Here is a 14,586-nt window from a genome sequence, read left to right on the forward strand (position 1 = left end):
ATGCTAAGGACTGGGAACGGGTCAGGAGCTGGGGGTGGACTCACACACACAGCCCCCAGCGACACGGAGGCCTTGGGGATGTCCTTAGGGCTGAAGGGACTTTCCCCTAGAATGGGGGAGGGGCTGGGCCTCTGGGGCCCTGAAGAAGGTTCTGGCTTAGGGGATGGGGGGAGGGGATCTACCTTTTCATTTGAGTGGTGGCTGCACGGGAGCAGGTACATTTCCTGGGGCAGAAATTTAGGGATGCTGAAGAGAATCTTGCCAGATGAAGAGACCTTCTACGGTAGCTGTCCTGGGAACCACATTTTCTGGTACCACTCCATTGCCCCCTTCTCCTAAACTCCTTTGCTGGTTTTCTCCAGTCTATATTTGGGTGATTAATTGCATGTCTTTTTTACACACATGCATACTCCCACTTGCCTGCTGCCCAAAGCCCATGGTCCTTTTCAGTGCCCCCACCCCCATTTCTGGCTCTTTTCCCAGAGGGCTCACACCCTGTGCCAGCTGACACCCTTTAGCCAGACATGGACTCAGAGACAGGCAGTCCTCACCAGTCTCCTTGGTCAGTAGAACATTTCCTCTTAAACCTCAGTCTCTGAAAAAATTTTAGACGGGATTAGTGGAATAGTACCTCTCCTGCATAGGACCACTTACCTTACCCCTTCTCCCATTGGACATTATAGAAACAATATTCACCGTATCTGACACAGTCTGGTCCATTGCCCCAAAGTGGTCCTGAGTGTATATTTAGAATCCCATAGAGCAGTAATGTCTAACCTTCTATTAATGATAGACCCCTTGGAAAAATCAGTTAAATAGTGTGAGTTCTCTTGTCAGAAGTCTAAGCACCAGGATAGCCTGAGAAGGAAGCTCCTGGGTAGGAAAGCTGTCTGACATGAGATGTGGGAGGATATCCAAATTCTAAACAGGTCCAATCAATGTCTGCATGTTGAAAGATTGTAATTCTATAACAGCCACCCAGACCTGTGGCTCTACCACTAGAATTTTCACTGAATCATTAGCCTTGTTTCTAACAGTGATCCAGCCCTTCTAAAACTATCTAGACCCTTTAGATGACCCAGGGAAGCTGCACAGCATCTCACCACACTCCCAGCTTGGAATCTTTTATATCCAGATGGTATACCCTCAATGATTCTATACTTAAATTTTATTTTGATTTTTAGAAAGACGTCACTGTGTGTTGGAGAAATGGGAACATAAAGCTTTCCTCAATTAATCTTAACAAACAATATAAAATCCCCCTTCTGGTCTACTTTCTGGCTTTTTATAGAATGGAATAAAGAGGGAAACTTCAACAGAGACTGGTGCCCAGACAAAACAGAGAAAACAGATGCCTTCCCACCTACACATACAGAAAAAGATATATACCTACACAAATATTCTAAGAGAAACAGATTTTCCTTATAAGACAGTCATCCCTTTTGGCCTTTTAGGATTCTGAATTTTTGAGTAGCAGCCAGTTTTCATAGTACAAGATGGGCCCATGAGCCTCTTGCCCACCTTCTGGCCTGCGATGTTCATTAGGGAACATAAAGGCCAGGAGCACCTGTAGCCCCTGGGTCCACTTAGTACTTTCACCCTGGATTCACTGAGGCACATCCAAACCTTGGCAGACCATTTCAATTACACAGCTTGTCTTGCCCTTGAACACTCAGTATGAAAAGGACAGGTTCCTCGAAGGTACACGTATGAGCTGCTTCTGTTCACCCAACTTATTTCAATCCAACAGGTGAGACCTTCTCTACAGGACTAATCTCTTGGAATTACTGTTCTAAACAAGATGAGTCATCCCTGTGTGTCATTTTTAGGTAAGTCTGGGTGTTTATAGCCTATCTGAAGGTGGTAAAGCTGCTATACTACTGGAAGGTCCATGGGTGGGGGTACAAGATAGTGAAGAAGTATTTGAGTTCTGGAAGCTTATATACGCTAGTGCTGCTGAACTGCCTGCCCAGAAACAATTCTGACAGTTTTATACATACAGTACCAGGGAAAGGGGGCTAAAGGCCCCTGTTGGGACCAGATCTCTTTTGAATGTTCATAAGCTTGAAGCACATTTACTCTGTCTCTAAAGGGAATTGAACAGCACAAGCTTTATGATTTGTTGTAGTTTGGTTTTCTGTTGGTATGATAAAACACGCTGAGCAAAAGCAACTAAGGGAGGAAAGGGTTTATGGACTTACACTTCACAGTCATAATCCATCATTGAGGGAAGCTAGGGCAAGAACCATGGAGGAGCACTACTTACAGACCTGTTTTCTGGTTCACTGCTTAGCTAAATTTAGCCCTCCTGCCTAAGGATGGTCTCCTCCAACATCAACCATCAACTAAGAAAATGTCTTCTAAACATAGCCACAGGACATTTCGATTGAGACCATTCTTCAATTAAGGGTCCTCTTCTTAGGTGACTCTAGGTTTGTGTCAAGTTGATGATAAAACCTAAAAAAGCACATGTTCTGAAGATATTCCTACTGCGGGTTCTCATTTCAGTACTTGAGGCATTTTAGGTGTTTGAGGCATTCTTGAAAGCTTCTGGAAACTTCCAGATAGATCTTGTTTGAGTGGTATTCCTGCCTCTTCTTCCTCTGCTGCTGCAGAAAGATAATGCCTGTCTAGGGAAGTACAAAGATGCCAAATTATTTTCCAGTTTTTATGATATAGGTTGTTTTATGTCTGTTAAATTCAATTCTCAATTTCTGTTCTTTCAGCTAAAAAATAAAATTGTTACAGTGGGTTTCTTAATGTTTATAATTCTATGCAGTAAATTCAAATAAGTTGCTCAGTTAAAACATATTATAACTGGATAAAACTCTATTGTGACTGAATACCACGTTTTATTTATTTATAAGTTGATGGGTACTCAGGATGATTCTACGACTGGTACTGCAGAAAATACATATGTGGAAGTATCAATGACTAGATGTTAATTGATTTTTAAAAATTACATATTGTTCTGAAGCAGGAAGACTTGCTCAGCACATGAGCTCTGGTGTTGTAAAATTCATACTTGCCCAGCACTGCAATTGACATGACTGCTGCACATTTATTCTCACAGCAGATGTTTATTAAACAGCTGCAGCATACACAGACTTGGCAAGGCCCAATATGAAATTTGCAGTTAACCCTGACTAAGCCTTTGTGCTCTAGGCATGGATAGTCTGGGCCTTTGTTTCCCATGTAAAGAAAGACTGTTGTTAACCTTAAAAGTTGAGGGTTTGTTTTCCTGCAGTGGTTCTCTTAGCTTTCTTTCCCAGTTAGAGGTATTAGTATACTGTGGGAAAATCTTTAGGATTCAGGCTATGCTTTTCTGTCCTGAATGAAAGTGACTTATGTTCACGGTTACATTGCACTCTGTGTCTTTTGGGTATACTACAATGACTTTCATGTTCTGTATGGAATTGCTTTGATTTTCCTCTCCAAAGATCCACTTTGCCTGCAATTGGCACTATTGTCACAGCATCCAGCTTCTTTTCTAGATTAATTCCACCATTTTAAAGTAGAATAGTTGTGCAACACAGAGGTTAAGTGATCCAATTGTCTTCAGGATTGATGGTAGTTTTATTTTTAAACAGTAGGGATTCATGTATAGTAATATTTTTAAATGATTTTCCTACACTTAGCTAATTGGGCAAAGTTTAGTTTCCTTTGTGAAAGTGGGGCCTACTTTTTTCCCCTCTTGTTTCCATGAGTACCTTCTAAATTATCTGTGTATTCAAGGGCTCTGTTACTGTGGATGGCCATCACATAGCCAGCAGGAACTAAAGTGCTCTCAAGCCAAATCCCTGGGGTGAACTAGTGTAGGAAAGGCCACTCCTATTGCTCAATGGGAAGGATAATTATCAATTCTTTGGGAGTTGTAGTTCCAGGACTTTTAACAGTTAATCATGCCAATTAAGAACAAAACACTTCAGTTCCATTAAAGGTAGATGATTTGGAAGACCTATTTGTGTGTGTGTGTGTGTGTGTGTGTGTGTGTGTGTGTGTGTGTGTGTGTAGTGATGCTCTGAAATGGCATGTTGATTTAAATGTAGCTTCCAAACATATATTCACTCCGTGAAGCCTGCACAGTGGTCACTATTTTCTGGTTTTGGCCTGGATACTTGGGGTTGTACATTATTTTCTATAAACTGCGGTGATAACAACCACTTCTAGTTGTGATAGTGACATTATGTGACAAGCAACTCCAAGCATTCATCCCATATGCTCCATAAAAGGAAGCTTGCTCCATTCAACACACCACTGGCTTACACTGATCAGTTTGTTCCACACTATATCATGTCTTACATGATGCCAGTATCTGCTACATACACCCTGAATTTACGGGTAACCTATGGAGAGAAGGTCCTGTCTTGTTGGATCAGATTTTTTTCTGAGAAAAGCAACTTCAAAAGAGAATTTTTCATTAGTAAAAATGTTTGGAATAAACTGCCAGGGCTGGAGAATAAAGAAGTTTTAAGGAAGTGACATTTGAGTTAAGGCCTGAATTCTTAGAAGGAACCTCTGGTGATAAGAAATGGTATTCTTGGCAGGTCCACAGGCTTTGAGGGCCACAGCTTGGCATCTTATATCTGCGTGAAGGTCAGTGTCTGGATAGAGTGATTGGTCTAAGTAGGCTATGCAGTTGTGTGCTAGGCAAGAAAAGGTTTATTTATAATAGACTGTCTTTTTCCAGAAGTCCATATGTGGTGTGATGTCCCTCTCCATTTCATTTGGTAACATCAATGTCAATTGGAAGTGAATTGCTTTAAAAACAAAATCATGTAATAAGTTTATGACCAGTTCATTGTGTTTGTATAGGAAGCCAAAATCAAACTAGACATTGAATGCCTAGCAGAAAGCATTAAGCCAGAGGAACCCTGCTTTGTCCACTCAATAACTGAGGATTACCTCACACATTTAGAGAAGCCCTTTTGCTAATCAGCAAAAAAAAAAAAAAAAAAAAATGGGTAAGAGGACTTTCCAGGACTTTAGGATCACATTAGTTAAACCTTCTGTCCATACCTTCAAGAAATCTGTACTTAGACTATCTGGTCATCCCTCTTCACAGACTGCCTATAGATTCCCATTGGTCCTTTATCTTTGACTGTTTTCCCCATATGGGTATGCCAAGAAATACTGGTCATTTTAGCTGACCTCAAGAGCCATTCTCCTGCCATTTCCTTGGTCTCAGCCCCATTCTCTGGCATGCTAAGCATCTGTCTTATCTCAGGCTTGCCTACCAGTGTTACTAAAATTGGTATTTTTTTGAAACTAGTGAAATTCAGCTTGTTGTCTAAAAACCAATTTAAAAAATAAATCTTTCCCTCCTTATGTCTCCCTGTATACAAGCATTGAATCAGTGTGCTTATTCTAGCTACTGGTCACTCTCAGTATTTTCCTTCTTTCTATGAATATGTGTATTTGTTTTCTCCTCTCTTATTCCCCTCTTTTGGGTTTTCAACCAAATGTTATCCCTACAATTTCTTCTATAAAAAATTCACAGTTTTGTAATCTGCTAAAATGTTTTCTTAGGCTGGTCATCTATTGTTTTTTTATGCATTGAGTTCTAGGACCTTGCACTAGAAACTTAAGAACTGTGATCCACCTTGGCCATTCACCCTGCACATATTTTTTTCAGTATATTAGATATAGTCTACTATTTTCTGTGTTTACTTTTAAAATGTCTATATCCTTAGCATTGTTTTTAGACAGTACATAGTCTAACAGTATCTACCTTCTGATTTCAAGTGCTTAACTTAAGTATTTGCATAATAGAGTTTAAGTTTGCCATCCTCCTCTTTATTTCCTTTTCTTCTTTTGGAATATTAGCATTCAGCACAGTCTTGAGGAGCTTGATAAAAACACATGCTCGTATGGTTAGCTTCTGCTTATTCTTGAAATGCTCTTGTTTCTTTATGCCTTTGTGTAGCTCTAAGTGTGATTTCATTTCCTTCCACCTGAACATTAACTATGGTATATTTTATGGGTACAGAACTGCTGAGGGCTTTTGTCTAAAATATTCATCTATCTTTGAATATTCACTTATTCTCCATTTTTGATAGATTTTTTTCTGACTATAGAATTCTTGGTTGACACTCTTTTATTATAATACTTAATTGTTTTCTTTCTTTCACAACATGTCTTCCCTCTAGCTACTTTTAAGATATTCCTCTTACCATTTTCAGATGTTAGCTTTCTCTCTGGTTTCATTTTAGATAGTTTCTATTTCTATATCTTCATATTTTCCACTAATTCTTGTAGTATCTAATCCCCATTTCTCCTTCAGTAATGGAGCATAGTTAAATTATCTTCTTTCATTATATATAAGTTATATTACTCATTTCTGGATGCTCCTGTTGGCTGCTTATTCTCTTTGCTGTATATAGGTCACATTTTTGTGTTTCTTAGTAGTTCAATATTTTTTTTATTGGAAAGTGGATCTCATAATGATTATATCCTTAAGTGTCTAGACTTTGAGGGTTACGAATAGTTATTTGTAAGTCAGATCTTTTGTAGTATAGGCTTTAAGACTAGACCATTGAACCATGTTCCTTCTGTGTTGGTTTCTGAATCTTCTTGGGGAACATTAGGATTGTATGTGAGTTGATTAGACCTTGAACATCTCCTTACCTCTGTGTGTCCTAACTGTTCAGCTTACAGTCCTTGGGAGTTTCATTCAATACTTGCAGTCAGAAAAGATTCAAGGGAAGCCTTATGCATATCTTTTTTCTTGTTACTCCATCATGGCCATACATGGGAATTTCCATTCATCCCTTCTAAGATACCATATTTAAGTCTTTGTTTCCTTTTCACTTAATTGTGAGTCGAATTGAGTTGACATCAGAACATGAACTATGTGGTTGTTTCTTTGAACTCACTGAACTTGGAGGCCTATAATGCATAAACATCTGTGGTAAGATCTTACAATAGCTCACAGTCTTTGCAATACAGAGGAGAAGGTAACACACACATACACACTCACTTGAGATCTTTTTTTTATCAATATAGTGTTTGAAGAGCTTTCCTTAGAATTATTTTTCTCCAGCTGTTTTTACAACCTTCCCTTTTGTTGAATAACATACAAGAGGGTTCTTCGTGGTTTTCACCCAATGACTTGTGATATTAGGGTGTGCTTTTAAAGGCTCTACTGCTGGTGGAGAAGTCCAGGTTCCCATTCTTTGTCACCTCTCCTCCTTTCAGTTGCCCCATCAGTTTTAGATATCCATAAAAAAGATACCTCATCTGAGTTATTTCCTCTGATACTCTCTTTAGTGTGCTTCCTCCCTCTGTAGTATGAATTTTGACCTCATCCAAGCTTACTTAAGGGAACTCTATAGTCAATCAATCTCTTGCTGCTAGTCTTCCTGCCAGAAGCTCTCTGTAGCTGTCTTCAACTCAGCCTGGACTAGCATTTGTCTTATCTTGCCTCCCTTTGGTCTACTTATATTAATTCTTTTCCAGCCTACTTTCCTACTGTTTCAAATATGTTTTCTCAAGCATACTCATGCTCTGCTTTGTCATTCAACCAGCCTAAGAGAGATGACTCTGTAAGGTTAAAGCTAGAGAAATCAGTAATGTCATCCCAGGGGACCAAGAAACAGGGCTGTTGTCACTCACAGCTTTTTTCACTTTCCTTAGCTCCGCCTGCTCCCCAAGGTCTTGCCCTTCCCCAAGACGGAGCCCCAGGAAACCAGGTCCTGGCAGTCCCTCTTGAGATGCCGGAGGCCCAGGTGAGCTGTGCTTCCCTCTTGCCTTGCTTGAGATTTTGTCACTGCTCCCTGATTTTGGCCTCAGCCTCTGCCTCTTCCCCAGCATGACATGCTGCAGGGTATGAACCCTGGCCACTGCCTTCCTTCCTGTCCTCTGCTTCTCTCCCACAGGCTGCCAAGGAATGAATCCCCAGTGTGCTTTTGATGCCCATTGTATACATAAGAGAGCTGAGTCTGTGTCCTTTGGGAAGACAGTGGGAGTCCCAAGGTCAGACAGTCCAGGTCTCCTTTTTTGTGATCATGTTTTCTTTCTAGGACTCTTTGTGATTGTGGCTAGATCTCCACATTAGCAACATACGCAGATGTGAATACTCCAGGCCCTAATCTCTTGCCCCTGGCATCACTGATGTCATCCTACCTTATTAGGTAAAAAGACTGACTATCAATGTGATTTCTTTCAGGATTTGGTGTCATTTGATATTGTACCGTGGCACCTCACAGAACAGGAGTGGCTAAGTCTGAGTTTGATCCCAGAGCAGCAGGCACTGGCATATTCCAGGGCTGTGACCTCCATTGGTAAGGATGCCTCCAGAACTTCTCAGACTCACCACCTACTAAAAGTGGAGTTGCAGATACATGGCTACCCCTTATAACCTCACTTTGCCCTTCATTATTGAGAACACTCAACAGCAGCTCCCCCAACTCCTTGTGGCATGGAAAGATCTCCATTCCAGTCTTTCACTTGAAAGAAATTAGAACAGTAGTCAATTAAGTGGCTGTGTACATAAAGATGCTTGCCTCAGAACCTGCTGACCTAAGTTTAGTCCCCAGAATCCATAAGGTAGGAGGAGACAATCAGTTTCTGCAAGTTGTCCTCTGACTTCCACAAGCACACCATGCCATAACCATGCTTACTCAGTCACATACATAATAAAAACTGTAAAAATAGAAGTTAGAGCAATCTTGTTATGATAATTTAGAGTACTTTTAAAATTTAATATACTATATTTAGATAAAAAATATACCATACATTACATTGATCATAATAGATGCAACCACAAGGCTGAGACAACATATTATACCAATTATATCAATATATTACAAATATATATATAATATATGTATGTATGTATGTATATATATATATATATATGAATTTATATTATATTATATTATACCAATCACGGTCAGTTGATTGGGGCTCATTGTTGAGAGTTGTTTATCTATCAGATGTTTGCATGGGGTAGAGAATTTTTAGAAGAAGCAACTGTTGAGAGTTTGGATTGAGAGTTGTAGAGGTCTGGGAAGAGCTTAATGTTCAGTGGACAGGAATGGACAATGGAGTAAGTTCATCTGGCCAAGATGCTACCTATTGTGTTTCTGGAGCCTTTGCTAAGAGGGCCCAGAGCCTGCCTTCCTACAGTTCCCAGGAGGAGCTTACCCTTGAGAAGTGTATTTGTATTGCATTTATGACATATAATACAGTAATAGACAGCTCTTTCCCTGTTCCTCCATAGTGACATTATCAGTGGCTGCCTTCTTCCATTAACAGGAGTTCCTGTTGTGAGTCCTGCTTTGGTATCTCACCTGTCACCAGGACAAGTTCTGTTGATATCTGATCCATCCCTCAACACAGATCACAGTAAGCACCCTGGTGAGCATAAAGGAAACAAGAGGAAATTTGGGAGAGGGACTCTGATTTGGGTTAAAGCAGCTGCTGAGCTCTTAGGTTTGAAATTAGACTCAGGACTCTCTCACCTTTCCCTCTGATGGCTTCAAGGTCCTTCCTTGTGCTCAGCAGTTGGGGGGGAAAGGGGATCATTTTCCTAGGCCCTCTATAGACTGTTGTGTCTCATTTATGCTTTATCATTGTAGAAAGCACCTCTGCGACTTCCCACCAGAAGATGGGTGAAGAAGTCCAGCTGCAAGAGATGGCGTCCACGAGTTCCCCGAGGGCCAATGACCCCAGCGCTGAGGTCAAACAGAATGGGGACTCTGGGGGAAGGGGAGGGAGCCCACAAAATCTGCCCATAGAACACCATTTTGCATGTAAAGAGTGTGGGGACACCTTCCGCCTTAAAGTGCTCCTTGTTCAGCACCAGAGGGTTCACAGTGAGGAGAAGGGCTGGGAGTGTGGCGATTGCAGGAAGGTCTTCAGGGGGCTGTCAGAATTTAATGAGCACAGGAAGAGCCACGCAGCTGTGGCCACTCAGCCCCGGCCTGACCCCAGTAGGGGTCTGGAAGATGCCTTGGAAAAGAGGGAGCAAATGGAGAGGGAGGCGAAGCCCTTTGAGTGTGAGGAGTGCGGGAAAAGGTTTAAGAAGAACGCAGGCCTTAGTCAGCACCTGAGGGTGCACAGCAGAGAGAAGCCCTTTGATTGTGAGGAGTGTGGGCAGTCCTTCAAAGCCAACACCCACCTCTTTCGACATCAGAAGCTTCACACTTCGGAAAAGCCCTTTGCGTGCAAGGCGTGCAGCAGGGATTTCCTGGACCGCCAGGAACTTCTCAAGCACCAGCGGATGCACACAGGCCACCTGCCCTTCGACTGCGATGACTGCGGCAAGTCCTTCCGTGGTGTCAACGGCCTGGCAGAGCACCAGCGCATCCACAGCGGCGCCAAACCCTACGGGTGTCCTCACTGCGGCAAGCTGTTCCGGAGGAGCTCAGAGCTCACCAAGCACCGAAGGATCCACACCGGTGAGAAGCCCTATGAGTGCAACCAGTGCGGCAAGGCTTTCCGCCAGAGCTCCAGCCTGCTGGAGCACACACGCATCCATAGTGGTGAGCGACCTTATGCATGTGGCGACTGCGGCAAGGCTTTCCGAGGGCCTTCTGACCTCATCAAGCACAGGCGCATCCACAGCGGACTGAAACCCTATGAGTGCGACAAGTGTGGCAAGGCCTTCAGGAGGAGCTCAGGCCTGACCCGCCACCGTCGGATCCACAGTGGGGTCAAGCACTGTGAGTGCAGTGAGTGTGGCCGCGTGTTCAAGAGGCGCTCAGCCCTGCAGAAACACCAGCCCTCCCATCACGAGTAAACACTGCCCTAGGACCCATAGCAGGTGTCTGCAGAGGCTATGGCTCAGTCAAAGGAGATGAACAGTTCTGTAGCCCTTATCTACTTTATTTTGTGAGGTTGAAATGATTTATACTGCTACCAGCAATTTATAAATATCAATGTTTCCCAGTACACCTATTGAGAGTAACATTTACCATTTGAACATAGCTTGGCTATTTTTCCTGGCAGAGAGTACCATCAATCTTCACATCTAGAAAGAAAACAAAAATCTGCAAATGGGGGTCTAGTATGGAACTGGGAGGGCCTTTCCAAGCTCTATTCCTGAGGGAAATGTAGCATTGTTCAGTGGCATCAATATGAAAGGAAAATTGCCCCAAGGTTTTGGCCTACTTGAATTTAATTTTAGGGATGTAAATAGAATGCTCAAATGCCATAATATTTAATTTATTAATTTAGTAATACATATACATTTTAAATCACATTATATGAAATAATATATTAATTTAGAGAATACTTCTTTGTCACCATACTCCCTTTGTTTCTAACACTTGATGTGCATTTTTGACCTCACCAACATGGAAGTCTGTTTGAGTGATCTGAGCTATGGTAGCACTGTGACAATCCTTTTGTGAGTTTCTCACCAGAAGTCTCCTCCCAAGCCATAACAACATAATATTAGTACTATTCTTTGTGTGTTTTTAAATTAGCACTGTACCTACAACATTACCACTTAAAGTGGTGATTTTTCAAACATCACTCTTGGGTCATACTCCTAGTAAAACTTACTGGGATGAAGATAACCCTATGAACACCCCAAACAAACATCAGTTGGGGTTCGTCCTCACACAGTATCATTTTGTTCAAAAGAAAGTGAGAGAGCACCCCCAAATGAAAGGGACATCTTCAGACATAAAGGTAAAATGACACCTCCTCCTTGGAAGATCCTTGCAACACTCCCTCCATTTGCAGCTTTGAAGTGGGGAGTAGTTGTAATCCCTACCTCCTAAGGTTCTCCTAAGGAGTGTACCTTGCATGCAAGGATACTACCTGGCTGGCAAGGAGGTGTATGTATTCAGTGAAGGTCACTTGTTGTCATCCCATAGCTCATTAGCACCAGAAACAGGGATGGACCCCTCAGGCCTCCTGACTGCTAGTCTCATCTTTCATGCAATGACTTCAATAGTATTTCTGTTTTCTTGCATGCAAATTATTTGTTCATCTCCTTTGACTAGTTATCAAGTTACCTTGGATATATTGACTTTATATAGTAGTTCTTTCTATATCAATTGTGATGTTATTTTCTAATTTTTATTGCTTTGGTTTTTTTTGTACTTTATTACATTTTTGTTGTGTAAGTTTTAGATTTTTTTTACATATCCTTGAATTCTTTTTTGTGTGTTAACCTGTGACTTTAATTGCTTCAGTACTTACATGTGATGATGTTTTCTTTGAGAATTTATTTACAGAAGAAAAGTTAAATCGACTGCCCACCAAAAAAGTATACAAGGTGGGCAGGTTGGATGAGGGTGGGCCACAGAAGCAAGCCTGAGCCACATCCAAGATGCAGACTCTCTGTGGGCAGCACTTGACTATACAACCTGGCCACTGAGGCACACTAGAGACATGTCTGTCACACATTGCTCAGAGCACTCTGTGACTGCTCATCAGTATAGCCCCAGCCACCAGCAACAGGGCTCAGCTTCACCTAGACCAACAGAATGGTCCCAATGTGGCAACAGCTAGCCATCCTTCAAGCTGTCGGGAGCCTTGACTATTTTGGATTCACTGACTGAGCAGCAGCTCCATCTAAGAAACATCTCAGACACAGAAGACTGACCTGACTGGTAATGTTGTATAACCTTCATTCTCCTCCCAACAAGTGACTCTGGAATGAGAGAACTTTGTGGTTTCTGCTTTGGGCAACTAGATTGAGAAATTTGCCCATGTGTTCTGGCGTCATTTCCTACCCTCACATCTGAGAGGGGTGACATATATGCCTGGAGAGAAATGGAGCTGTGTTGTTCTTTCAGTAGCCTGCATGCCGTGCCACAAAAGCTGGTTGCACCAGGTCTGGTCTAGGACTTGGAGTAGCCATGCCCAAGAGGGCAATAAAACAAGATCAGAGGACAGGAAGCAACCTGACGTTCATGTGGCACAGAAATTGAAACTGATCACACTGCAGTTGGGACATTGCTCCAGGCAAGCCCCATCAGGAGAAATAGCAGATAAAGAAGGTGGTCACATCACGGCTGTGTCCTGAGTTTCCAGTTGTGCCCTGAGGAATGTTGTAGGGTCAGAAAATGTGCCCTTATGGCCCCCTACTTAGGGAGATTGGGCTCTCTATGGGGCATAGCCTGAAAGGGCTTTCAGCCCCATCCTGGAAAGCAAGATCTAACTGTCAATGACCTCTGATCTTGGTTAGAAGGGCCTCTCGAAAGCCCCAGGCCACCACAGTGGCCCCGTAGGCCTTCTCTGTGCTGGAGAGAAGCCAATAACGGTTGCTACATAGCAATTCCTGTTGCTCTGTGGGCTCAGTTCTGGTGGTTTCTTGTGAACCGGTCTGAACCCACTTCTTTCTCTAATTACTTTTCTCATTGTGAGCTGTTAGGACATGTTTTGTACAGCTATTATTGGGTAAGGAATGTTGACATCCACAAGGGAGCAAATATGGCACCTTTACCTTGAAAGAATGCCATTTCTTGCTCAGTCACTCATCAATTGTCAGGGCTGACAAAAGATATTACTGAAGTCTAGAATAACACTAATTTGGAAGGTAACAGAGTGAGTAGTCACTGCCTAGCTAGGGCATGGCATCTCTTCCCATCCCTTCCTCCCCTCTTTTACCCTCTTCTAGTTTGGGTTCTGTAATTTTTTTCTCTTGAACAAATCCTTTTTCAGAGTTAACACTAAAAATCGGTGTCTTTTCCATGACTTGCCAGATCAGCTTTTAAATGGTGTTGGCAGTGAAATCCCCACTCCAAATGCAGTCAGTGTTGTGGCTTTAACATGTGGCTTATAGTTGCATCCTTTGCCTTGGGGAATGTAGGGGTGGATTTCCTTGGATCCTCTAGGTGTACTTCTGTGTCCAATGCAAACGTGAACAAGCTTCTTGCAGTGTGTGCTTGTCTATGCATTTGTGTATCTACCTCATTACACTTTTCTTTCTAATCACATATATTCTTATTGCAAGGGAATGGAGAGCAGCTGGATTACATAAAATTCTGGCTCTCTATAGAGATCCATCCCTTTACCATATTAAGAAAGAAATCCTCTGTGGGTTTTATTAGAGTTTTTGAATACTTGCTGAAAGTTTTTAAAAAGCAAATGTTTACCATTTTGCTGCTTATTATGACTAACTATATCAATTGGTTGTATCATACCCACTCTTGGATTTACAGAATAATCTCCACCAGATCACCAGAAAGATGGGTGGGCATCTTTCTCCCATGATATTGCATTCTGTGTGCTTGATTTTGTGCTTGAAGTGGCATGACACCCGCCCTACCTTCAGTCCTAGGCTGTAGCTGTATTGTGTGCCACGTGACTTGCCACCTCACTTCTGGACCATATTAATTAAACCAACCCCAGACCCCTGACCCAAAGGCAGCAACAAGCAGTCAGACCTGATTGGAGAAGATAGACTTGGCCTTTTAGGCTTATGAAAAGCAAAAGAGGAAACTGATGTATCTAGTTGGTATTGGAGGCATGGAGGGATGCACAGGTATTTCAAGGAGTTGCCCCTGGAAGTAGAACCAAAGAGATCTTTGTGTTCTTGCTGGCCTGCCCAGAGCTGCTTGGGTCCTACCATAACAGGCCTGGCTGTATGTTCTTGGATTGCTGGCAGCTGTCTTCATCAGTCTA

At 42.2% G+C, this 14,586-nt stretch overlaps 1 protein-coding gene across 3 annotated transcripts in view; it reads left to right on the plus strand.

Moving 5' to 3' along the window:
• The window catches only part of Znf275 (zinc finger protein 275), a 14,643-nt gene extending 613 nt beyond the window's left edge, over positions 1–14,030 (plus strand). The window contains exons 1-6 of one of the 3 annotated variants that reach the window (XM_031363930.1): positions 63–311; positions 1,751–1,829; positions 7,636–7,727; positions 8,168–8,282; positions 9,259–9,360; positions 9,582–14,030. In XM_031363930.1, coding sequence (XP_031219790.1) covers positions 1,802–1,829; positions 7,636–7,727; positions 8,168–8,282; positions 9,259–9,360; positions 9,582–10,744 — 1,500 coding nt within the window. In that variant the 5' untranslated portion in view covers positions 63–311; positions 1,751–1,801 and the 3' untranslated portion in view covers positions 10,745–14,030. Of the gene's footprint in view, positions 1–62; positions 312–1,750; positions 1,830–7,635; positions 7,728–8,167; positions 8,283–9,258; positions 9,361–9,581 lie in introns of those variants that run through there. The other 2 variants (XM_031363920.1, XM_031363938.1) reach the window with 2 other exon arrangements.
• The last annotated feature ends 556 nt before the right edge of the window (positions 14,031–14,586 follow it).

This window comes from Mastomys coucha, chromosome X (genome assembly GCF_008632895.1).
Source record: "Mastomys coucha isolate ucsf_1 chromosome X, UCSF_Mcou_1, whole genome shotgun sequence".
Lineage (NCBI taxonomy): Eukaryota > Metazoa > Chordata > Mammalia > Rodentia > Muridae > Mastomys > Mastomys coucha.